General features: G+C 49.8%; 2 protein-coding genes across 5 annotated transcripts in view; both read right to left on the reverse strand.

The window, feature by feature from the left end:
- The window catches only part of SLC4A5 (solute carrier family 4 member 5), a 32453-nt gene extending 12531 nt beyond the window's left edge, over nt 1–19922 (reverse strand). Inside the window, exons 1-12 of one of the 4 annotated variants that reach the window (XM_069877718.1) lie at nt 19662–19922; nt 17384–17477; nt 16967–17158; nt 10481–10610; nt 7296–7456; nt 6907–7062; nt 4467–4562; nt 4068–4123; nt 1511–1668; nt 1327–1414; nt 1039–1193; nt 534–677 (exon numbers count right to left, since the gene is read on the reverse strand). In XM_069877718.1, coding sequence (XP_069733819.1) covers nt 534–677; nt 1039–1193; nt 1327–1414; nt 1511–1668; nt 4068–4123; nt 4467–4562; nt 6907–7062; nt 7296–7456; nt 10481–10610; nt 16967–17158; nt 17384–17456 — 1409 coding nt within the window. In that variant the 5' untranslated portion in view covers nt 17457–17477; nt 19662–19922. Of the gene's footprint in view, nt 1–533; nt 678–1038; nt 1194–1326; nt 1415–1510; nt 1669–4067; nt 4124–4466; nt 4563–6906; nt 7063–7295; nt 7457–10480; nt 10611–16966; nt 17159–17383; nt 17478–19646 lie in introns of all 4 variants that reach the window. The other 3 variants (XM_069877719.1, XM_069877717.1, XM_069877716.1) reach the window with 3 other exon arrangements.
- Nucleotides 19923–22285: 2363 nt separating this feature from the next.
- The window catches only part of LOC138731655 (tetraspanin-15-like), a 54067-nt gene continuing 51236 nt past the window's right edge, over nt 22286–25116 (reverse strand). The window contains exon 8 of the mRNA XM_069877739.1: nt 22286–22542. Within this exon, the coding sequence (XP_069733840.1) occupies nt 22303–22542 (240 nt within the window). The 3' untranslated portion in view covers nt 22286–22302. The remainder of the gene's footprint in view (nt 22543–25116) is intronic.

Genomic DNA, 25116 nt, shown 5'->3' on the forward strand with positions numbered 1-25116 from the left:
AGTCTTATGATTGGCGGCTGAGGGACCTGGGGTTGTTTAGTGTGGAGAAGAGGCTGAGGGGAGACCTCATCATTGTCTACGACTACCTGATGGGATTTTGTAGTGAGGTGGATGCTGGGCTCTTCTCCCAAGTAACAAGTGATTGGACAAGAGGAAACGGCCTCAAGTTGCGCCAGGGGAAGTTTAGATTGGATATTGGGAAATATTTCTTCTCTGGAAGGGTTCTTGGGCACTAGAACGGCTCCCAGGGAGGCGGTTGAATCCCCATCCCTGGAGGTGTTTAAAAGATGGGCAGACGAGGTGCTCAGGGATGGTTTAGTAGTGGACAGGTATGGCTGGACTCCATGATCTCAAAGGTCTTTTCCAACCAAACAATTCTATGATTCTAGAATAGATACGGTGCTGCACAAAAGCCTGTGCTCAAGAGGATTTCACCTCTCTGTGCCCTGGGAGACCACAAGGTGAACCAGCAGGAGATGCTGATGGGTGCTGGCACTATTAGAAGTTTTTTTAAGAGGTGGGGTGCTGCTCACCTGCCAGTCCACGTGAGCTCTTCCCCGATTTCATGGACTTCGGGCATCTCCCCATCATCGCTGCCTCCTCCACCGCCCCCGGCACCTGCCCCGCCAGCTGTGCCGTTCATCTGCCCCACTTCATTCAGTGAGAAAACTGATTTCCTGCAGGAGAGAGTCACCTACAGCTACAGCACCTGCCTCAACAAGCCAGTCCTGAGGCAGGGACCATGACCGAGGCCATAGTGTAGCTCCCTGCACAACATCTTGCGTTTTGGGGCAAATTTGGAAAGACCAAGCATTGGATTTGCTCAAACGAGGGGTGAGATGAAGATTTTGGAGAGCAGGAATGGCTCTAAGCTGACATGGGGCAAACCTGCTGAAAAAGCAGCATTTGTGGAGAATTTGCAGAGATTATTTCTAGGAATGGAGGCAAGCAACGCTGCTATCCTCCTCCAGCATCTCCAGATCAGGAGGAGATGACGGTGGCCACAGGGTTGGGACCAGCCCCATGTCTCCTACCCACCTCTTCTCAGCTGAGGGCACTTTTTTGGGTGGCTCAATCCTAATGTTGGGGTCCCACTCGCCAGGTGGCAGGACGATAACTTCATCCAAAAACTCATCTATGCCAGCAATGAGGTCTTCTCGATCCCGGGCTTTGTAGGCAACGTCACTGAAAAGCTGCAGGTCAAGAGAGGAGAGACGTGAGTGGATTCTAAAGCTCATTCCAACGGACGATAGGATTAAAATTGCCATTTTTCCTTCACTCTGAGCAAGGACATTCCCAGAAAGTGTTGAGTTTGCATCTACTCACATCATCCACCATGAGGGTTGCGATGGCTCTGCCAATCTCATTGTAGGATTTGGCTTTTCCCGCAGGACCAAGGAGAATAAAGAGGAACCTGGCAAGGGAAAGGTGCTGTGTAGGCAACCTCAAACCACCTTGATCATTGTCATGAGACCACTCAGTGCCTTCAAGCCCAAGGAATTGTGCTCACCTCGTGGGGACGGGCACCTCTGTCACCCCTCCCAGCATCGTTGCCTGGAGGAGCCGCACAAAAGCCACGAAAGGCTTTTCTAGGAATTCCACTTCTCCCACCAGTACATTGGAGGCCTCTGCATCCTTGGGGATCTTCTTGATGAACTTGTTCTTCAGCTGTTGGAAAGATGTGGGTGGGGAAGGGAGCAGTTGTCAAAATTCACCTTTCCCTCCTCTTTTCCAAACCCTGAATGCAAAAGCTGAAGCCTTCGGCTCAGACCTCTTGATCTCTGATGGTCTCCTGGAGGTGGGGCTTTAAGAGCCATATCCAAGAATGAACCAATAAAAATTCATAAAGCTGCATTTGTTCGTTATTCAAAAGCTCGAGGTTGACCTGAAACCACACACCTGGATCTCCCTACCACAACGTGCAACTGGGTGGTTCACAAAAGGTGCTTTGCTGAGTTGAGGTCAACGCAAGAAAGGTCTATGCAACCTCCCTACAAAATATCTGAGCCAAAATACACGGATCCTGGAGCAAGCCAGCAGGCATTTTTGCAAGTGCCTTTGCAGCCCTGCAGTCTCATCTCCTCCAAGACCCTATATAATGCAGAAACACCACTTTCACCATGCACAGAGGATGTTTTTGTAGTTCATTCCCCCTCCAATCTCATCCACTGAGCAGGAACAAATAATGGAAGTAGGAAACCTCATTCATGGATTTATTCCCTGTCTCTTCTCCCCTGCAGCTCTTTCATTATTAGTCTAAAAGGGTTCAATACCAACCCTGGCAGGGTGTTATTACAATCTATATGCCAGCATGAGGGGAGGCATGTGAGCTGGGCAGCGAGCTCTCCCCTTTCTAATCTCTTAAATCCAAATGGAAAAAAAAAATCATAATAATAAAGCAACTTCTCCAATGCAGCTTGGAATGAGCAAGAGCAGGAGTTAACAGTGACCACTAAGCTTCGTGTAACACTTAAAAAGTCCCTTTGTAGTGAGTCTAATAGGGCGATTAAACCTAAATGCTTTGCATATTTTGGGATTAACCCTCCGAACCCCATTGCTGGAGGCTGAGATTTGGGGTTCGTTAGTGGTTTGCTTTATTGCAGCTCTAATTTAGGAAGGTGCCCTGGAAACCTTCTGCCTCCCTAATATCATAGAATCATAGAATGGTTTGAGTCAGAAGGGACCTTAAAAGTCACCTAATTCCAACCCCTCTGCCAGGGGCAGGGACACCTCCCACTGGATCAGGGGCTCCAAGCCCCATCCAACCTGGCCTTGAACCCCTCCAGGGATGGGGCAGCCACCGCTTCTCTGGGCAACCTGAGCCAGGGCCTCCCCAGCCCCATCATGAAGAATTTCTTCCTAATGTCTAATCTAAGTCTTTCCTTCTCCAATTTAAAACCATTGCCCCTCGTCCTGTCACTCCATGACTTTGTAAAGAGCCACTCCCACTCTGTAGCCCCCTTGAGGTACTGGAAGCTGCTCTAAGGTCTCCTCAGAGCCTTCTCTTCTCCAGGCTGAACAACCCCAACTCTCTGCGTGTCCTCATAGTAGAGGTGCTCCAGCCCTCTGATCATCTCAGTGGCCTCCTCTGCACCCATTCCAACAGTTCCATCTCCTTCTTATCTTGAGGCACATTGTGGCATCCCTGTCCCGTGGCTTCCAGCAACACGTAAGTTTCCATCCTTTGCTTCCCCCTAAATTGCATCAGCAAGGTCACCCCTGGGGAAAACCAAGCTCTTATACTCTACCAACCCACGTTGCGTTTAATTTTCCCTTAGGTTTATGCTGAACACAAATCGAAACAGAACAAAGCCTGTATAATCATAGAATCATAGAATAGTTTGGGTTGGAAGGGACCTTTAAAGGTCATCTGGTCCAACCCTCATAAAGCATCAAACAGCCTCGATACCAGGATGGGGATGGGATATTCAGCGAGAGAACGGCACAAATCCCATCACAAAACAGAGATCTGTCCACAAAATGCTCCAGCTGCCTGATCTCCTTCTCAGCTCCCGTGTGCAAAGAAATCCAAGGGAGGGAAAACCGTGATGGACTCATTTGAGCTTTGTGTTAAGAAATCCACCTCCATTACCTTGCAAATGGAGTGAAGAACGGAGCCTTCCTCTGTTTATCTCTGGAGCTGTATTCATGTTGGCAGCCCCAGGTGCTTGGTTGGGGTTCACCCCCTGCCCCCTGCCCTTACCCAGCCAAGCAAGGGCTCTTCCAGGAGTCCTGCACTCTTCGAAGTACTTTTCCTTTCCTAACTCAAGATTCCAAGGATTGTTTTCCTTCATCCAAAGCTTCTCAGCCTCCATTAGCATCCTCGCCTGCCCTAAAGCCACGTTCAGCTTGCAAGTACAACTATTATTTCTGGGACAGCTTCCCAATGAGTTCACAGGGATCGATAAATGTATTAATTTCCCTAATTAGGAATTTGTGTGGTTATCGACCAAGCGAAGCCGCACAAGGCTCACATGGACTTGCACAACCACAGAGCCCCCGCCCCATCGTGGGTTGTGGGGAGCTGCTCCCCCCAGCATTCCATGAATGTTGATGGGGACAATTACCTGATCGGTGCTTGGCGTGTCCGAGATGTCATTCATGCTCCGACTCTGGGCGTGACCTGGCGGCAATAAGAAAGAGAAGGTGGAAAAGCCACCGCGTGATGTGCAGCCACATTTCAGCCCCACGCTCGAGGAGGAAACACAGGAGAAGGACTTTAGTACAAAGAAAAACATCACACATTATAGCTGGGCTTGCAGCCCCAGTGCAGTAAGATGAAAACCCACAGATATGAGGTTTTCTGCTATCTGTCACCCTGTGGTTGCCCAAACCATATCTCATTGACTGCTGTGCTGGGATTGTTTCGTAACTATGATCTCCAGCTCTCGTTGCAACTTGATTGTTCTTCCCCTCCTGCTTCTTTTAGGGGCATTTTTGGCTCCCCGCGTCCCTCCCCAGCTTACGCAGGCGCCCGTAGCTCGCGCTCTGCCGCATCCGCAGGTCCTCGGTGGAGCGGTGGAAGGCAGCGCCAGCGGCCGGGCTCCGGATGGGGCTGCGGGCTGGGGGAAAGGAGTCGTTAGAGGAGATGCAAGTGCCATGAGGAAACATGGGGTGATGCTAATGGCAAGAGGCCAGGCTGAAAATCAGCTGCCCAGCACAGACATGACCCTTCCTGCTCTTCCAGCAATTTACTTTTCCCTCCCAGCCTCATTTGTATTTTTATCACACTGGTAGTAATTTTCCCTTCAGCAAAGAAGAAGATGCCTTAACCCAACTGTCCCCCGACACAGACTCTGTGCGAGGAGCCTGCACCACCCTCAGCTCCAGCAACACCTTCTTCGAGGCTATAAATCCTTTATTTGTCTTTCTAATGCCATAATTCTCCGAAGAAACCTACACTTGAAATCTATCACAAACTTCACACTTCAAAATATTTACATTGGCCATCACCAAGCTTCACTTGAACAATTCTTCCAAAACTGGTGACAAGTCTCATTTTTCATCTCAGATGTTTAAACTGAATTACTTCTCTCTAAAGACTTCCCTTTTCCCTCCCGCATTCCCTTTGTCAAGCCCAGCAGTTTCTCAGCAAACCTCCTGAATTTCCAAAACTGTATTCTCCTTGGGAAAAAGAAAAACATCTGGACCAGTTTTGTCGAGCTGCTCTGAATCTGAAACACCAGCTGCACCCACAGCATCTGTCCTTTTCTTTTTCGTTAAGCCCAATAAAAATACTGACTAATTTCCCACTGGGCTTAATCCTGTTTTCAATCACAGAGTTATGGAATAGTTTGGGTTGGAAGGGACCTCAAAGCCCATCCAGTCCCACCCACTTCCATGGGCAGGGACATCTCCCACTGGGTCAGGGGCTCCAAGCCCCATCCAACCTGGCCTTGAACCCCTCCAGGGATGGGGCAGCCACCCCTGCTCTGGGCAACCTGTGCCAGGGCCTCCCCGCCCTCATCGTGAAGAATTTCCTCTTTATGTCCAGTCTAAATCTTCTCTCTTCCAATTTAAAGCCATTCCCTCTCACCCTATCACTCCAGGCCCTTGTTAGAAGCCCCTCCCCAGCTTTCCTGCAGCCCTTTTCCATACTGGAAGCTGCTCTTGGTCTCCCCGCAGCCTTCTCTTCTCCAGGTTGAACAACCCCAAGTCTCTCAACCTGTTCTTATACAGGAGGTGCTCCAGCCCTTGGATCACCTCCATGGCCAATGCACCAATGGTATTTATTCCAATATTCGTCATTGGCACAAGAAATGTGAGGAACTTCTCTTCTCCTGGTCTTTTCCTTGGTGTCCCTAGTTGCAAACTCAAAGCAATACCGTCATCTCAGTCAGGATCCAGAAACATGAAAGATGTTTTTTCCTATCTACAGGGACTAACCACGACATTTTCAAGTCATGCTCTGTTTTGAGAGCTTCTGGGCAAATAGTTGCTCAAATATAGAGTCCTCTGACATTGATGAGGGCTGCTTTGATAACTGGAGATGCCCACATGGTGGGAATATAGTTTATTATCAGTCTCTTTCATTTGTGCTTTGAGCTTGGGCGCTGCTGCTTCTGTCTACCTAGGGAGCAGCTGAAGCCCGGCAAATCCCAGGCTCCACCAAATGACCTCTGTTTAAACCTAAGTAAATAATCTAGCGTGAAAACAAACAAATCCCCTTTTATAATGGCTCAGAAATAGGCAGGTTCAACTACAGAGCAGACTGGATTTGTCTGTAGGCTGCTCTGCCAGAAAGCCCCTTGGCCAAGTGACCGCCAACACTGTTGTCCATCACACAGTCCCGTTGTCCTCACAAAATGACGTTGTCCTCAAGCAATGACGTTGTCTGTCTCAGCAGACATCTCCTTGCCTTCTGGCTCCCAATCATAGAATCATAGAATCATAGAATCATAGAATCATAGAATAACCAGGTTGGAAGAGACCCATCGGATCATCGAGTCCAATCATTCCCAACCATGTCCCTCAGCACCTCGTCCATCCGTCCCTTAAACCCCTCCAGGGAAGGTGACTCAACCCCCTCCCTGGGCAGCCTCTGCCAGGGACCAATGACCCTTTCTGTGAAATACTTTTTCCTAATGTCCAGCCTGACCCTCCCCTGGTGGAGCTTGAGGCCATTCCCTCTCATCCTGTCCCCTGTCCCTTGGGAGAAGAGCCCAGCTCCCTCCTCTCCCCAACCTCCTTTCAGGGAGTTGGAGAGAGCAATGAGGTCTCCCCTCAGCCTCCTCTTCTCCAAGCTAAACCCCCTACCCCTAAAACGAGCTGGGGCAGAGCTTTTGGGGTCTTTCTCAATGGAGTAAATGATTGAGTGCTACAAATGGTTGGGTTTCTCCCTTTCCTCCCCCAGGCTTGCTCACCAAAGACTCAAGGAGGCAAATGGTTACATCCCCAAGGACTCACTTGTGTTGGAGGAGACGGACTTGCCAATGTCAGCCAAGGACCGGTGGATTGGCTTTTTGGTTTGGTGACGGTGCTTCCTGAGGAGCACGTAGCTTATCTTCTCCCGCAGCTCTGGTTTGAGCAGACCATCCTCAATCTGCTTCTCAATGACATCATCTGCAAGCACCCAACAAGGGAAGTGTATGTGTTACCCCACGGCAAACCCTCCTATAAAACTCAAGATAACAACATTTATTGAACAAAGTTGATGGTTCTCAATCCCTGTTTTCGCTTATTCCCATGCAAGTTGCTTTCCATTTGCAGGCAGCAAGCAAATGCATTTAAATCTGTTCCCAGCACTTTAGACATGGAAAAGCCATTGGAAACCACTGCTACCTGCTGGCTCCTACCTATAATTTGGGGCAAAGAGTAACCATCTAAGTCCAGGAGCACCGTTCCCGTCTGTAGGCAGGTCCGCAGCTCAAACAGGCTGTGCAAAGACAACGTGGACACGTGGGGCTTGCTCCACCTCTCCCCACCTTCCTCCACCTTTTCTTCAAACTTGATCCACCTGAAACGACAGTAGCAGCCGTGAGGTCGAGCATGGAGCAGGTACAGAGTATGAGAAGATAGAAAATGGCTTTTCCTGTGGAATTTCCCTTCCACAGGTGGCTTTGCAAGCCTGAATTAATTAATCCTGCAAAGTTTGTGCTTGTTATTCAGGATGGGAATGGAAAAAATCAAATGACGTCACTAGACAGAGTGATACTTGTATGGTTGCAGAGTGGAGCAAAACTGCTCGGCTCTGCTGCTGAGCTCAAGTCTGCAGATTTCACCCATCTCAAACCACTCCTGTGAGATTTGGGAGGTTTTCCCATGGAGCTGACCTTGCCTTAGCCAGGATCCACCAGGAAAGCAAAAACCCAGGGCATCACAAACACCTTTTGACTTCAACCTGGGCACTTCACTCCCATGGTAGGAGACGAAGCAAAGCCTTGGAAATCAGCCCTTCCACCTCTGTCCCTTAGTTTCACAAACTAAAGCCTTCAGAGCAAATTTGGGAACGGTGGCTGCTTCATCCCAGCTCCTTGGGAACAGAGCCTGGGCTCCCAGGAGGGCAGGCGGCTCTCGGCAAGACGTCAGTTTGGGGAAGAAAGCTGCTTTTCCTTCACAGGAGGTTTGCAGGCTCTGTGGATTAGCCTTTTCGGGGCTTAACCTTACAACTTTTAACTGGTACAACTGGGATTTGGGCTCCTGCCGCCGCAGAGGGCACAGACGGAAAAGATGGAGGAGGAGAAGGGGCTTTTGAAGCAGCTGATGGTTCCCAAATGTTGCAGGAGAAGGGTGAGGGGAGCCCAGGATTGTGTCACCTGCAGGGGCTGCACTAAAATGCTGCTTCAAAGAGAAGAAGCCAGGTGCCCCTATTAAAAAAGCCCCAAAATATTAACTGGGAATGCCAGGAATAAGCGGGACTGGGGATAAAACCCGGAGGATCTAAAAATATAACATTCGGCCCCAGAGTTCATCGCTCCAAAGCTCCCTCCCCTGAGTTCTTTGTAGAACCCCCTTCTCACAGTGCTGCTTTTACAGGGAGGAAATTCAAGTTTCCCGCTGTAGCAACCACTAAGCCCCGTCGGGGCTCGCCCAAAGACGATTAAGTCTCTTTTCATTCCTTTTTTACCCCGTTTTCCTGCCGAAAGTGGGTTATTAGCGCGCAGACGGGGTGGCAGCTTGGGTCAGTGTGTGGGACTCAAGGCACGTTTCCAGCCCTGAGACCAGCGTCCTGTGATGCTTTTGCCAAGCCTACAGCAAAACCCCATCTCCCTGCTGTGCTCAGCTTCTTTATTTCCTTTTATTTCCATTTATTGTGGACTTAGCTCCAGGTAGCGCCGCTCCCACCAAGGAGCCGCTCTCCTGACGTTAAAGAGGTCGAACTGCTCCGTGATGGAAAGCGGAAATCTGGGACTTGAGAACTCTCCATCCCCCTTGGAGGAATTTGCAAACCTCCATCTCAGGCCCTCTCTGATGGAAACCCCCATGCAAGTCCTGATTTTTTGTCTCCTGAGCTTTTAAGGGAGTGGGGAGGGAGGAGTGGATACAGACCTGTGCAGAATCACAGGGTGGGGGAAATAAAGAATTTTATCAACTGCATCGAATCATAGAATCACAGAATCATTAAGGTTGGAAATGAGCTCTAAGCTCATCCAGTCCAATCATCAGCACAACCCTACGATACCAACTAAACCATGTCCTGAAGTGCCACATCTGCACAGTTTTTGCACCCTTCCAAGGATGGAGGCTCCACCACTGCCTGGGCAGCCTCTCCCAGGGCTTCACTGCTCTTTGTGTAAAGAATTTTTTCCTGATATCCAATCTAAACCTCCCCTGGTGCAACTTGAGGCCATTTTCTCTCATTCCATCCCTGGTTACTCAGGAACGGAGCCCAGCACCCACCTCACCACAACCTCCTTTCCAGGAGCTGTAGAGCACGATGAAGTCTCTCTCAGCCTCCTCTTCTCCAGGCTGAACACCCCCAGGTCCCTCAGCTTCTCCTCATAACCCCTGTTCTCCAGCCCCTTCCTCAGCTCCGTTCCCTTCTCTGGACACGCTCCAGCCCCTCAATGTCCTTCTTGGAGTGAGGGGCCCAAAACTGAACCCAGGATTCGAGGTGCAGCCTCCCCAGCGCCGAATCCAGGGGGACAATCCCTGCCCTGCTGGCCACCCCATGGCTGATCCAAGCATCCCTGCGGCTGCTGCAGTTCACTCAGGGATGACAACCAGGAGGATGCTTAAAAGCTTCCCAAATTTCTGGTGATGCCAATGACCAGAAAAGGGATGAGCATCTGCATGGCTGATCCTGCTCAGTCCCCATCCCTCTGGTGAAACTTCACACCCAGACTCAGAGATGCCACGTGAGCTACTGAAAGGAAAGGGCTTGGGATGCCATCAGCATCCCTGACTCCCTTCTTAAGCATCTCAAGAACTCCCAACCTACTGGCCCTTACACAGCTGAGGTTAGGAAGAGAAAATCCCACTTGGATTTTTTTCCCCTTGGATAACTCCTAATCCAACAAAGCAAATGCCACTTGCAACTCCTGTAAAATGACACCTCATAAGGTGTAGTGGGTGGGGTTTTATTCTTGTTTCTTGAGGGGCAGGGGAAGTTTAACTCTTGGCCTGGCCAGTAAAAGTTCTTCATTCCTATTTCCCAGTTCTGTCCTCTAATTTTACAGTTTCCCAGCATGTTGCCCCATTTTTTTTTTCACCCTCTCAGCCTTTTCTGCATGGCTTTGCTCTCATGCTGCAACTGGAAATGGGAAAAGCTCTGGCTTTGGGGTTGATCCAACCTGGGGAGATGCAGGAGAAGATGGGATACCTGCCTCCCTTCCTCCCTCAGCAGGGTGCAGCAAAGACCCAAACCCACCACATTTTCTGCATTTCCCACATTCAGGCACTGCATTTTTAACCTCATTAAAAATGATGCTCATTCACTGGATCCCACCCAGGGACGGGATAGCCCCATTCCCTGAAGCCCATCAGGGGGTTATCTTTATGCTACCCATTTTTCTGCTCAGAGCATCCCCCCTGTCCTCACCTAGCTGACTCTTTCCACTCCATCTCCTCGCCGTCGTGCTGCAGGGTGTCCATCTCCGTGAAGAGCGTGGGGTTGGGAGGCTCATCATCTTCCCCCAGGATGTAGCGGAGGCGTTCAGCAGCTGGCGACACTGCCAGGGGAAGAGGCAAAAAGAGATTTACCATTGGCCAGAGATGGAATGATCCTGCACCGTTCCCATACAGAAAGCCCCAGGCAGGTAAAGAGGGATCTGTAGGGCTATTTAGGATCCTGGGGTAAAAAAAAAGCAAGTTTTGAGGAAAATGTGTGAGGCGAGAGACAGAGCAGTGGGGAATCTTTAAGGAATCCTGTACCCAACTCCCTGTGCAAAGAATCGTAGAATCATTTGGTTGGACAAGACCTCTGCGATCATTGAGTCCAACTATCCCTGTCCACGACTGAACCATCCCTGAGCGCCTCGTTTTCCCATCTTTTGAATCCCTCCAGGGATGGGGATTCCACCACCTCCCTGGCAGCTGTTCCAGTGCCCGAAAACCCTGATGCTGATGAAATGCTTCTAATATCCAATATGAACCTGCCCTGGCACAACTTGAGGCCACTTTCTCTCATCCCACCCCCTGTTACTTGGGCGCAGAGCCCTGCACCCGCCTCACCACAACCTCCTTCCCAGGAGCTGCGGAGAGTGATGAGGTTGCCCCTCAGCCTCCTCTACCCCAGGTCCCTCAGCCTCTCCCAGAACCCCTGTTCTCCAGTCCCATCCCGAGCTCCGTTCCCTTCTCCAGATGCACTCCAGCCCCTCAATGTCCTTCTTGGAGTGAGGGGCCCAAAACTGAATCCAGGATTCGAGGTGCAGCCTCACCAGGGCCAAATACAGGGGTAGGATGGTTTCCCTGCTCCTGCTGGCCACGCCACAACTGATCTGAGCCAGGATGCCGCTGGCCTTCTTGGCCACCTGGGCCACTGCTCTTTGAGGCATGGGATGCTAGTGGAAATGATAAGCTGTGCAGCAGCCAGGAGGGGAATACATAGGTCTGGGCTGGGAATCATAGAATCATAGAATCACCAGGTTGGAAAAGACCCACTGTATCATCGAGTCCAACCATTCCCATCAATCACTAAACCATGTCCGTCAGCACCTCATCCACCTGTCCCTTAAACCCCTCAGGGAAGGTGACTCAACCCCCTCCCTGGGCAGCTTCTGTCAGTGCCCAATGACCCTTTCCGTGAAAATTTTTTCCCTGATGTCCAGCCTGAACCTCCCCTGGTGGAGCTTGAGGCCATTCCCTCTCGTCCTGTCCCTTGGGAGAAGAACCCAGCTCCCTCCTCTCCACAATGGAAGAACATAGCCATCCTGATATACAATAGAGTCAAATTCCCCTTCCAGGAGCGTTATGTGCTCCAGGCTCATGGGGTATCCCACATTTTCCCTGCCATAAAGCCTGTTTTTCCAGGTTGGAGCCACCTTCCATCACCAAACAAATCGTTGTGGTCTCCAGCACTGCATATTCATAGAATCATAGAATAGTTAGGGTTGGAAGGGACCTTAAAGATCATCCAGTTCCAGCCCCCCTGCCGTGGGCAGGGGCGTCTCCTACTATATCAGGTTACCCGAGCCCCATCCAACTTGGCCTTAAACATCTCTAGGGATGGGACAGCCACAACATCCCTTGGTAACCTGTTCCAGTGTCTCACTACTCATTGTGAAGAAATTCTTCCTAATGTCTAATCTAAATCTGCCCCTCTTTAATTTATACCTGATCCCCCTTGTCCTATCATCAGAAGCCTTTGTGAATATTGGGATGCATGAGTACTTGGCACACATTTTCCTGCTGCGTTCCCGAGGGGAACACGTATCATTCCAGGGGAATAATTTCTTGCAGGAAAAATCCAGCTGCTTGCTGCAAAGAAACCTGCCAAGCTTGGGAAGGCACCTACAGCATCCTGCTGCCCATGGTGGGGAGGGGAAGCCTAGACACGTCCCTCACCTGCAAACCTCCTGACTGATGGGAAATGGGATTTTCATCCTTGGCGCATTCCCTGTGGCCACAGGAGGGTGACCAACCTGCCCTCTTCTCGTGAAAAAAAAAGGCAGGTTTGGTTTTCTTTAACCCTCTCCATCTTCATGTGCTTTCGTAGCAAAGCCTTATAGTTTTGGTGTGGAATCAAACAACTGGACGTGGCATGGAGGGATGGAACCACTCCTCAGTTGTCTCATGATTCAAATAAGACATTAAACCCAGCCGTGCGCCAGGCTCTGGGGGAATGAATCAGAATGGTTTGAGTTGGAAGGGACCTTAGAGATCATCCGTTTCCACCCCTGCCATGGGCAGGGACACCTCCCACTGGATCAGGGGCTCCAAGCCCCATCCAACCTGGCCTTGAACCCCTCCAGGGATGGAGCAGCCACCACAGCTCTGGGAAACCTGGACCCGGGCCTCTTCATCATGAAGAAAATAACATCTTGGGTCTTTTCTGATACAACAGGACTTAACCCAACTTGGGCAATGTCTTTGTTAGCAGAATCCTGATCTCAAACCTGGGAGTAAGACTGTTGGGGAATACGGTACCCAAAAAAGCAGGTAATTAAATTGTGTAATCAGATAAAAAAAACTATGACTATAGCCCTGTCACTCCACCAAAGCAGATGAAACCCACGTTGTGGTGGTCACAGAAGAATAGGAAGTCCCTTGCTCTAGAGGCTGAGCCTGCTTAACCGCTTAAGCCCTTTAAGCCCCGCCACCAGGACTAAAGCCCTGTTGTCAAGTCTTCCTTCCACTTCCATAAGCTTCATTATTATGATTATTAATATTCCTGTTAATTTTAGAGCTGGGCTACATGCCTGGAAGGCTTCAGGCTCTTTAAGCCTAAGTGCTGTTCACGTAAAAGGGGATGAAATCAGTGCAATACTGGCAGCCCCCTTGGCCTCACACTTTGCTGCAGCCTAAACCTTGAATTTCCTGCAACCCCCCGCAAACTGACACCGAATACAACAAGCTGAATGGTGGCAAAGGGAGTTTGCTGGAAATGTTTGTCTTGGATGGGATCTCTGGATGCACTTGTGGGTGGACCGCTTGGTGGATAAGGAATTGGCTGGATGGTTGCACTCAAAGAGTTGTGGTCAACAGCTCAATGTCCTCAGCACAGGAAGGACCTGGAGCTGTTGGAGCAAGCCCAGAGGAGGCCACAGAGATGATCCGAGGACTGGAGCACCTCCTGTACGAGGCCAGGCTGGGAGAGTTGGGGTTGTTCAGCCTGGAGCACAGAAGGCTCCAAGGAGATCTCAGAGCAGCTTCCAGTATGGAAAGGGGCAGCAGGAAAGCTGGAGAGGGGCTCTAGATGAGGGAGTGCAGGGATGGGATGAGAGAGAACATGTTTCAGCTGCAAGAGGGAGAATGAGATGAGATCTTAGGAAAAAATGTTTTGCTGTGAGGGTGGGGAGGCCCTGGCCCAGGTTGGCCAGAGCAGGGGTGGCTGCCCCATCCCTGGAGGGCTTCAAGGCCAGGTTGGATGGGGCTTGGAGCCCCTGATCCAGTGGGAGGTGTCCCTGCCCATGGCAGGAGGTGGAACTGGATGGGCTTTGAGGTCCCTTCCAACGCAAATTGTTCTCTGATTCTATGATTTCTTTAAAAAGGGGTTTGCAATATTGCAGTAGGGAGATGGAAAGGTTGAGGCTTTGCAGATTCTTGACTTGGTGGTCGCTGCTCCCACCTCTGTCCAAATTCCATCCCCCCTCCCGTGTGCTTAAGCATAGGTGCCTCCTGCTTCAACCTGACGGAGGGTCCCCCAGCAGCCCCTCGTGTGGTGTGGTGGCTGTGACACAACTCAGCCACTGGAAACCATCAAAGACAAAGAACATGTTGTATCTAAAGAGTTTTTTTGGGGTGCTTTTAGCTTTTTCCCCCATTCTCCCCCAGTTTAAAGAATAAAACTACCTCGTGGTGCACAACATGTGCTTCCTACCAGCCACTATCCTCCTCTCCCTGCTGCTCGCTGACCCGAGCAAAGAGCCGGTTGCTAAATCAACATTGCTGGGGCTTTGCTGTGCAGCCACAGCTCCTGGGGTTCATTCACCTGGATGACTCTTTCATGCCTGGGGAAGCACCTAGCCCGGCATCTCCTTACAACCCAGTTCTCTGTGATTTTTCTCTTGGAAATTTGACCCAGCACCTAAATTAAGCCTGGGAATCAGCAGGTATCCACGAGGGATGTTCCCCTGTGAGGATGGGGAGGCCCTGGAACAGGTTGCCCAGAGAAGTGCCCCATCCCTGGAGGGGTTCAAGGCCAGGCTGGATGGGGCTTGGAGCCCCTGATCCAGTGGGAGGTGTCCCTGCCCATGGCAGGGGTGGAACTGGATGGGCTTTGTGGTCCCGTCCAACCCAAACCATTCCGTAATTCTATGATTCTATGAAATCACCACAGTGGTTTTAGCCAAAGTGGATCCGAATCGAGTCCAAGGTGGCACAATTAGCTCAGCATTGACGCTGGTGACAATACGGAATCGTTTTACATACCGAAGGGCCCACATCTCCATGGGTAATGGGACAGGATGGACCAATTGCACTGACTTATACCTCCTTTAATTTGAGCCCTTCACACCCCAGTTTTGATCCAGCAGTAAAACCTCACCTAGCGATGCCTTTCCAAACCAAAAATCCCACTCTGGTTTTAGCTACCATAAAAAGGCAGAGAGAGGGACACGATCCTGCCCAGGGGCTTGCAATCCAGCTGGGCAGTGGGACTACGGCTTATTTAAGGCTCTGGCACACTAACCACCCACTATCGTGGTCCTTCTGGATACGTGACCACCTTTCCCTGTGGATTCATGGCTCAGAAGGGTCCCCTCCCCCCCAAAAATAGAGGAGACTGGGGTACACACCGCATGGGATTAGATGCTCCATTCCTATTCAAGAAACCCACAGGTCCAGGAGAATTTCTCCTCCCAAATCCCATATTTTCTGCCTCTCTGCTGCTGGGGAGCAGAGGAAGCTGATACAGTCCCATTCCCCCCCTCCTTATATTTCTGGGGTGAGCTTTGGAGCTCAGTGCCCTGAGCTCTGCCTCTGCTCTACCCAACCCCACACAGGCTCTCAAGTTGCTTTTGCGAAGGAAAAGCAAAGCAGGGGAAAAAATTGAGACTTTTCTTCCCTCCCACACCCCTCACTGAAGAGAAATAGAAATAACCTACCTGGAATTGTTTCCATTTTTCCCCCCATTTCTTCCTGGCTAAACCAAACCTTCGGTGAACCGTGTAAAAAAAAAAAAAAATAAAAAAGAAAACAACCCAAACTCCCAAACTTCCTTCTTTATCCACTCAGGCTTGTTAAACTCCCAAGGCTTAAGGAGCAGATTATAGAGAATATAAAGCACTTTCCTTTCCCTACGGCTCCCATGACGGGAAGTTACCAAATCAAACGGGATGCATGTAGGAGAGGTGAGCGGTTTGGGTGGCAGCGGGATGGAGAGAGCAAGAAAGGGGAGGGAGAGGTGGGAGGCTGGAAATCAAACGTTTGGGGTTAAAGACCAGGTTGGATGGAGCTTTGAGCAACCTGATCCAGTGGGAGGTGTCCCTGCCCATGGCAGGGGGATTGGAACTGGATGGGCTTTGAGCTCCCTTCCAACCCAACCCATTCCAGGATTTTATGATTTTATGAAGGGGTTTTGTTTCCTACTCGGAGCAAGGTAGGAAAACCCCATCCAGGCGCAGGGTAAAGACTTATTGAGCAGAAAAAATGCCCAAATGAAGGAGATTTCCTGTGGCAAAGCAGAGCTGCTGCAGAGTTGTGGCTTTTTTGAGGTGTTTTCCCCCCATGAAATGGCTTTGCTCCCTCAAAACCAGCCCAGTGCTTTATCCCGGTGGCATTTACTGCCTGCAGAAAGGAGAAGGCATGGTCCTGCTTGTGCTGCCACCAAAGGAGCTGTGAGCAAAGCCTGCTGCGAATAAAAAAACTTCTTCCCATGCAAAAATAACCTGGGAAACTTTCCCTTCCATCGGGAAAAGCAAAGCTGAGCCCGTGCCCACTCTCCTGCGCCGTGACGCGATCTGCTCAACGTCAAACCCAATGCAAATTTCTATAGGGAGGGGGCAGGAAAAAAACCCTCGAACCAAGAGATCGACAGCTACTTTGCTGTGCAAAATGTTAATCTTCACTAAGGAGATTTAACGAGACCGGGCAAAGCCCCGGGCAAAAGCCTGTCGGGAACAAGGGGTGATGCCGGGAGGGCGTCTGCAGCCCTGGGACCCCGCTGGACGCCCGTTCCCTCCTTAGCAACATCCCAAGGGCCAAGGCAACCGCTTTTTAGGCCACCCTGCAGCTTAGCAGCCTCAAATCCCATTGCACACCCCATGCCCAAGACATCCACAGGGAAAAAGAAACCCTGGAGGTGTTGGGAAAAGCAGTGCCAAATGCAACCGCTGGCACAAACGACATGCCTGGTGCACGGGGTGGGGGGGATTTAATCCTGGATTAAATGATGCCACAAACCCCCTTCTTGCTTTTTTGGACTCACTGGTCCTGCTGGCGTTGTCGTTGCCACTCTCGTAGCAGCCGTGGCCACCGTCATCGGTGTCAGAGCGATCCTGGCGCTCGTAGTGCCGCTCACTCTCGCTCGTTCTGTCCCGGCTGGAGGCTGATCTTCGCCGACGCCGTTTCCTCCGGTAACCCCGGGGCACCGGCACCCCGATATAGATGGAGTGGTAATCTAGAGGGAGAAAAAGGCTTTAGAGAAGAGATCTGGGTGTTCTTCCTTCCAAGAAAAAAACAAATCAGAGAGATATTTGCCTTCTTCCCACCAGGCTTGGAGCACCCACAGGAGCTTTTCCCATGTCGTGCATGGACGTGCTGAGCCAAGCGCCATGAGATCTGATTCATCAGCTGGCAGGGAAGACCTCACTGCCATTTGGGGTATCCCTAGGGTTTCGCTCACCTTCCTCATCGTCGTATCTCCTCCTGGAACTGCTGAGCCCCCTCTCGCTCATCCCATCCTCATCCTCCAGCATGGTCCCACCGCTTGGAGAGAGCTGAGCTGCAGGGAGGAGAAAGGAGAGAGGTTTTAAGGGGTGTGGGCAGGGGAACAGCCTCTTTGCATGCTGGCTGGGTGCTTCCCACTACGGGAATCCTTCAAGCGTGGCCCTGGTGACACCACAGGGTCCTTCCCAACAGGGGTGAGGATGCACTGAGGAGCCGGGACCTTCCCTGCGGATGCACTGGGGACCCTCCAGCTCCTCCTGCGAGCACCCACGTCTCGTCACAGTGAGCCCTCAGCCCTGCCCACGCTCCACCTCCACTTTCCCCATATTGAAGAAAATCCAGATAGATTTCACCGGGGTTTTGTCTCCGGTCTCTTATTTCTGCTGCTCAAAGGAAGGTGTAAGCGAAGCATAAGAAATTGTTATAAAGATTTGTCGGCGTGATTACCAACATGTGTTTAGTTAACACAGCTGTTGCAGCAGAGTTGCTGGCTGGCAACAGGCATCCACTTCTCCACAGATAAAAAGGGCTTTGCAGAAGCAGAGTTCATTTTTCCCAATCTAAGCACCTATTTTACACCATTTACATGCTGACCCTTCTGATCACCTTCCTCCAAACCTGCTGGTTTATTCCCCATATGAGTTTCTTTGGATTTTGCCACGGATGCTAATTAATCTCCTAATTATCTGACCTCCAGTGATTGCCTTTCACACTTGACTTGGATGGGAGAACAGTTACTATTCATGGCAGCCCGGTCGATGCTGCCCAAAGTCACTTTGAGAGTGATCACCGAGCCAGCCTCTAAGTGTCCCTTGTTCCAGCTGCTCCCATCCATGGCAACTTTGCATGATTATCCACCTATTTTACAGAAGAACAATCTCAATTTCAGCCAAATAAGTTAGGAATATAAATCTGGAAGGATCCAGGGCTGGCCAGGTCGGCTCTGCTCATGTTGCTGCCTTATTGACCCTTTCTCCCTACGGCAAAGACCGTCATTAGCTCAGTGTGGGCTTCAGCCTTAACTCAGTTGCTGTGTGAAGAAATCTCTTGGTTTAGCAGATTTGAGGGGTTTTTTTGCCCCATTAATCCATTTTTTTTTTCACTGGTGCAGGAATGAATTTATTGTAGGGACAACCATGCCCTAACAACCTCTGGATGGACAGCCATGCCCCAAAATTGCACGTACTGAGGGATTACATCAATCACAAGCCTTGGCTTCCTGGGAATAAAATTATGGGTCTAATTCTGAGGATTTTAGGACGTTGGTGCTGGCAGGAGAAACAGCAAAGTATGCACCCAGCTGCAGGCATAGCTATTTTTGCTCTAAAAATGACCTGGTACCTTCTTGCAGATGCAGAGTCTCAAGCCCTCAAAAGAGGTTTCCCCAGGAGCTAAGGGTCCCCGGGTGATGGATGGGGATGCCCAGCCCTTCAGCTGGGTCTGCATTGGAAAGAAATACAACTTTTTTATTGCAGCCTTGCTTGGCTTGGGAGAGCTCTACCACGGCTCAGTGGTAGCAAAAATAAACTCTCTTCTGAGAAACTCGAGCCGTGTTTGACCAACTAAGGTATGAAAGGTGCCGATGGATTACAACTGATTTATGACACACGCAGCCTGGCATTTCTTCCTTTAATTTTCTACTTACAAAGCTATTTTCTCCCCAGAATCCTTGCATACAAACACTGCGTGATACAGACTAGAACTGTTGGAAAACACAACTGTAAACACTCTAGAAATAAGGGGAGAAGAGTGCTGTTATCATAGAATCATGGAATGGGTTGGGTTGAAAGGGACCTCAAATTTCATCCATTTTGGACACCTCCCAGTGGATCCGGTTGCTCCAAGCCCCATCCAACCTGGCCTTGAACCCCTCCAGGGATGGGGCAGCCACCACTGCTCTGGGCAACCTGAGCCAGGGATTCCCCACACTCACAGCAAAACGTTTCTACCCAAGATCTTATCTCAATCTCCCATCTTTCAGCTGAAAACCATTCCCCCTTGTCCTCTCTCTGCATTCCCTGATCAAGAGCTCCTTCCCAGCTTTCCCGGAGCCCCTTTCCGTACTCGAAGCTGCTCTTAAGTCTTCCCAGAGCCTTCTCTTCTCTAGGCTGAACAACCCCAACACTCCCAGCCTGTCCTCGTACAGGAGCTGCTCCAGTACTTGGATCATTTCCATGGCCCTATCTTTGCCAATTAAACCCCACAAAACTAAGTTTTACCTTTAATAAACTCACCTTGAACTCCACAAAACTGCTCAGAAATTGGAGGATGGGGCCACAGAGTGAAGTCACGGGCGCTGGTGGTTGCAGGAGCCCAGATTGCCTTGAGATAAAGCTGCACTTGTGACCATTGTATCGACGCCCACTGCCAAGCGCTTTGTAGCTCCCAGGTTAAAATGTATTTCGGGCGACACTGATTGACTTTGGGAGCAGAAAGGCATCATGGGATGCAAATAGACCTCTGGAGAGGATGGGACATTCAAGCTATTGGAGACCAGGTCTTGCGCAGTGATGTTCTCTAGATATCAGACCACTGCAGTGTAGGAAAATTCAAGTTGTCCATCCCCAGCTTGCAGAATCTGTATCTTCTGGGGTTGTTGGATGTGGGTCTTTTTGCATCAGTTTGCTGAGATCCCTGGAGATTAAGGAATGCAACTGCTTTTAATTTTCTCCCCGTGCAATGTCATCTATGTCTGATCTTAAGGAATGGAAGGAAGTCCCTCCAGGAGCTGCAGAGAATTACCATGAGAAAGAACCTAGAGCCCCCAGGGGTGATAGAATCAGCCCCTTGGCCATCAAATAGCGTTGAATGTGGGTGGGTGATGAAATCTACACCCCAAAATTATTTTGCCATTTCCACATTTTGCTTTTAGCATGTTGAACTTCTGTAAATTTGATTTCATGAAGCCCAAGCTCTCAGTCGCACGAGTGTGCCCGCTCCGCTTCCCGAGCTGTCCGCTTCCATTTAACGCCTGGCTTGCTCACCTCCGCTTCGCCTTTTAACAAGGGTATCAATAAATCTGCATCAAAGCAGCAGCACATTGTCATGGCCAGTCTCATCATTAAGCAAAAAAATAAAGACTGGGAAACCAGACTACAAGGCTATCTAATTTTCTCTCTACAACTACCTTGAGGGAAGTTGTAGCGAGGTGGGTGCCGGCCTCTTCTCCCAAATAACGAGATAGGATGAGAGGAAATGGCCTCAAGTTGCATCAAGGGAGGTTTAGAACGGATATTAAAAAGAATCTCTTCACTGCCAGAGTGATGAAACACTGGACCAGGCTGTCCAGGGCAGGGGTGGAGTCTCCATCCCTGGAGGGGTTCAAAGAATGTGTGGCTGTGGCATTTTTGGACATGGTTTAAACAGGCATGTTATTATCGCTTTGATGGTTGGACTTGATGAGCATAGAGGTCTTTTCCAAACTTAACAATTCTATGATTCTGTAATTAATATCGGTGCCTTTCTCTTGTCTCTGAGGAGGTTACTCACTGGCACAATCTGGACTCTCAGCAGAAGTAAAGCAAAACCCATTCAATACTTTATCTCTGCTCCCGTTTTCTTCCCAGCTCCTGGTTTATTATATTTGCTCTTCCACATGTAGCAGAGTTAGAATCATCATAGAATCATGGAGTGGTTTGGGTTGGAAGGGACCTCAAAGCCCATCCAGTTCCACCCCCTGCCATGGGCAGGGACACCTCCCTCTGGATCAGGGGCTCCAAGCCCCATCCAACCTGGCCTTGAACCCCTCCAGGGATGGGGCAGCCACCACTGTGCTGGGCAACCTGGGCCAGGGCCTCCCCACGCTCACAGCAAAACATTTCTTCCCAAGATCTCACCTCAGTTTTCCCTCTTTCAGCCTAGGTCCGGAGCAAGCAGCAGATGCCCGGGCAATCTCATCTTCTGCCTCCAGTTTTGACAAAATTCAAGAACTGCTCTACTCCGCTTTTGTGGTTCGCAGCTCCGTTTCCAGCGTGGTTTGTGAGATAAAAACTGTTCAAGAAGTGTTTTTCCAGGCCTGTGCTGGGGTTTGCTTCTTGAGAAGCTAAAAAACAAAGCCTGGAAACAGGCAGAAGAGGGAGACAGAGCCCAGCAGTTGCACAGCAGAGCTCCCCCGCATCTCTCTGCTTGGGCATCCAAACAAAGCCAGCCTCTGCCTTCCCAAATACCTTATTAATTAAAAAAAAAAACCGATTTTTTTTCCTGGGTGTCCTGTGGACACACTGCTCTTTCTTTTTTTGAAAAATAGACCTTTTTTACCTTTGCCTTTTGCTTTGGAGATGATTCTTCTTGCTTGACAGATGCAGCATTCCAGCCACCCTGGGTACCGCAGGAGTTTCACAGAATCCCTAGACTCATAGAATATCTAGGCTGGAAAAGACCTTTGAGATCATCAAGTCCAACTGTAACTCTATTTTTCAGGAGCTCAGGCTAAACAGAACTACAAAGACACCCAAAGTGCAACAACGATGGTGCTACTGCCATCCCTGATGGCCCATTTGGCCTGACCGAATGGAAGTGACTTTGCAAAATACAACAGAAGTCACATTTATTAAGTAAAAAACAGCCCAAAACCACAATAAAGAGATGTACAAATGCTTCAAAACACCAAGGTAGTAAAAGGATCCCGGGGAGCCCCTGTCTCCACACAGTGCATCACAGTTTTTATAACCTTCCAGTGCTGCTTTACCGTTTCCCCCAAAGTATCTCCTGAACCTGAGAAAACAAATCACATTGTAGAATCATGGAATGGTTTGGGTTGGAAGGGACCTTAAAGATCATCCAGTTCCAACCTCCTGCCATGTGCATTTCCACAGTCAGTGTCCGCCACCTCCCAAGAAGCTCTACTCCAAGCTGTGTGCTCAGTTCTCCACCTTCTCACACTTTGCTGTGGCTGATGACACCTTCCTCATCCCCCTCATCTTCATCCTCCTCAGCATTGACAGGAATGTAGCCCCCTTCCCTGGGCAAACACCAGCACCAGCCTGCGCCGCTCAGATCCACCGCCCCAAAGCTGAAATCCCGCATCTCCAGGATCTTGAAGTCAACACTGTCCAGCTTGGAGTAGATCTCATCGAGCTTTTGCCAATACAGCCAAGCCATCACAAGGCCGATCACCTGCAAAATATGAATGTTAAGTCCATCATAGTCATGCAAATGCTTTCTGAATGTCTTCTCCTGCAAGGGATGCTGCCACCTGGACTTTCAAACCTAGCCACGAAACAAGTGAGGGCAATACCCAGTAAGATAGTAGACAAGGGGTAATGTTTTCAAGCTGAAAGAGGGGAGACCTAGATATCAGGAAGAAATGTTTTGCTGTGAGGGTAGCCCTGGTTGCCCAGAGCAGTGGTGGCTGCCCCATCCCTGGAGGGGTTCAAGGGCAGGTTGGATGGAGCTTGAAGCAACCGGATCCAGTGGGAGGGGGTTGGAACTGCGTGGGTCTTGAGGGCTCTTCCAATCCAAACCATTCTATAAATTCTTCTGCCAAAGCAACAGGCTCATTGCTAAACTCATTGATGACCACATCCATCTCATGTCTTCCCACTGATGTGGATGAGCTTGATGTCACCACGAATACTGCAAAGAGAGCAGCAGGAGCCCAGGCTCTTGCTAAAATTCAGACATTGCTGCATGCATGGAGCTACACCATTTACCTGCTGGCTGGCTGGGAGTTTAAAAAATACGCTTTAAATCTGTAGCAGAGTCGGGGAAAGCATTTTCATCAGCGCCAGGTTTCAAGCACATTGCTTTGATTTCACCTGACATTTCCTTCGCGGTGCTACCCTGCAGCGGCTGCGAACATTGGGTGATTAAGCTGGCACAAGGAGCTATTTGCAGGCCAGACGCTGATGAAGGCCACAGTGCAATCAGAGCATTTTCCACACAAACCACATCTTCTGTACTAACCCTTCACCCACCTTGCCTACTACTCCATAGAAGTAAGTTTTATTCCATATAAACCCATCAGGGTCGGCACCAGGACACAAACAGTACGGTCTTATAGATATTTTCAATGCACAAGATGGGATGGAGAAGGACGAGACCACCTTGAGCCTCAGGGTTTCTCCTGTCATTTCCAATGCTGGTAGTTTAAACATTTCTTTTCTGCCCAACCATTTCTTACACCAAAGAGTCAATAAATAACCCAGCTGCACCTGTACCATCCATCAGCTGGAATCACCAGCACTGTTGCGGCACATTGGTTTTAGAGCATAAAACGTTATTAATCATTTCTCTGGGTCCTAATCGATCCATTAAATAGTCCAGAAAGCAGGAGTTCTAGGAGAAAGATAAATGGGGATGAGAACAAAGGGTTGTAATGTTTCTCAAATTAGGGAGCATTTTATCCCATCGTGGAAAGGGAAAAGTGTTCGCGCAGAGGAGTAAATGGACAAAAAATCCATAGGGAAAAAGTAAATCAGGTGTTGCCCCGTGAGCAGAAAGCAAATGGGCAAACACAAAGAGCATCAGGGTTTGTTTATCTGCCTTTCAGAGCTGGAGAAGGCCCCTGTGCACCTTCAGTGCACAGAAGCCACCCCAAAGCAGCTCAGTATTTATTTTGCCTTCCCAAACTAGAGGTGGATCCCAAGGGGAGCCACCCTGGATCCTTCAACAAGGAGGTAGATGCGGAAGACCATGTCCTTCAGGATGCTCTCCCAACACAGAGAGCCCTTCCTTGGAGTCCTCAATTGGAGCTTGCCCCTTTGTCACCTCCCTAACTGCCCCCACTGATCCTCAAAGCGCATCCTGCTTACTTGACATTCCACCTAATAACCGATAATAGGATTAATCACCAAAAAAACCAGACGCGGTGCCAGAGGCCGCTTTGTGGTTACAGAATCATAGAATTGTTAAGGTTGGAAAGACCTCTAAGTCCAACTGTCAACACAATACCCACTAAACCATGGCCCAAACCATCACATCCACGCATTCTTTGAACCCCTCCAGGGATAAGGACTCCACTAGCAGGGGTGTTCCTGATTGTAGGTGTTACAGAAATGTCGGATTCATAGAATCATAGAATCACCAGGTTGGAAGAGACCCACTGGATCATCGAGTCCAACCATTCCCATCAATCACTAACCCATGTCCCTCAGCACCTCGTCCACCCGTCCCTTAAACCCCTCCAGGGAAGGTGACTCAACCCCCTCCCTGGGCAGCCTCTGCCAGTGCCCAATCACCTTTTCCATGAAAATTTTTTTCCTAATGTTCAACTTAAACTTCCCCTGGTGGAGCTTGAGGCCATTCCCTCTCGTCCTGTCCCCTGTCCCTTGGGAGAAGAGCCCAGCTCCCTCCTCTCCACAAGCCTCGTGGTCACCTGGGATGGAACTCAATTTCGGTGGAGAAGGTACAATAACAACCCCAAAGACTTCGTCATGGAAACAGCAGCTGGGTTCGGTCTCTCCTATCCCAAATCCAGCTCCTCCTTTACCCTGCAGAACCCTCCAGGCATGGATGCAGGAGAGCCAGGCTGGTTGGAGGATGCCAGGAGATGGCTCCGTCTCTCCATGAATGACACAGAGAGCTCAGAGCCACCCTCCAGTATGGATCAGGATAATGAGATTGTGGTAATCCCTATTCAACAGCAGAGCCTGTAAGGATTTATAGTTTTAAAATAATATTTAAATGTATATCAAGCTTTAGCATGATTTCCTTCTATTGGCTTGGCATCACTGGGAGGATTAAAATCCT

Source organism: Phaenicophaeus curvirostris, chromosome 27, assembly GCF_032191515.1.
Source record: "Phaenicophaeus curvirostris isolate KB17595 chromosome 27, BPBGC_Pcur_1.0, whole genome shotgun sequence".
NCBI lineage: Eukaryota > Metazoa > Chordata > Aves > Cuculiformes > Cuculidae > Phaenicophaeus > Phaenicophaeus curvirostris.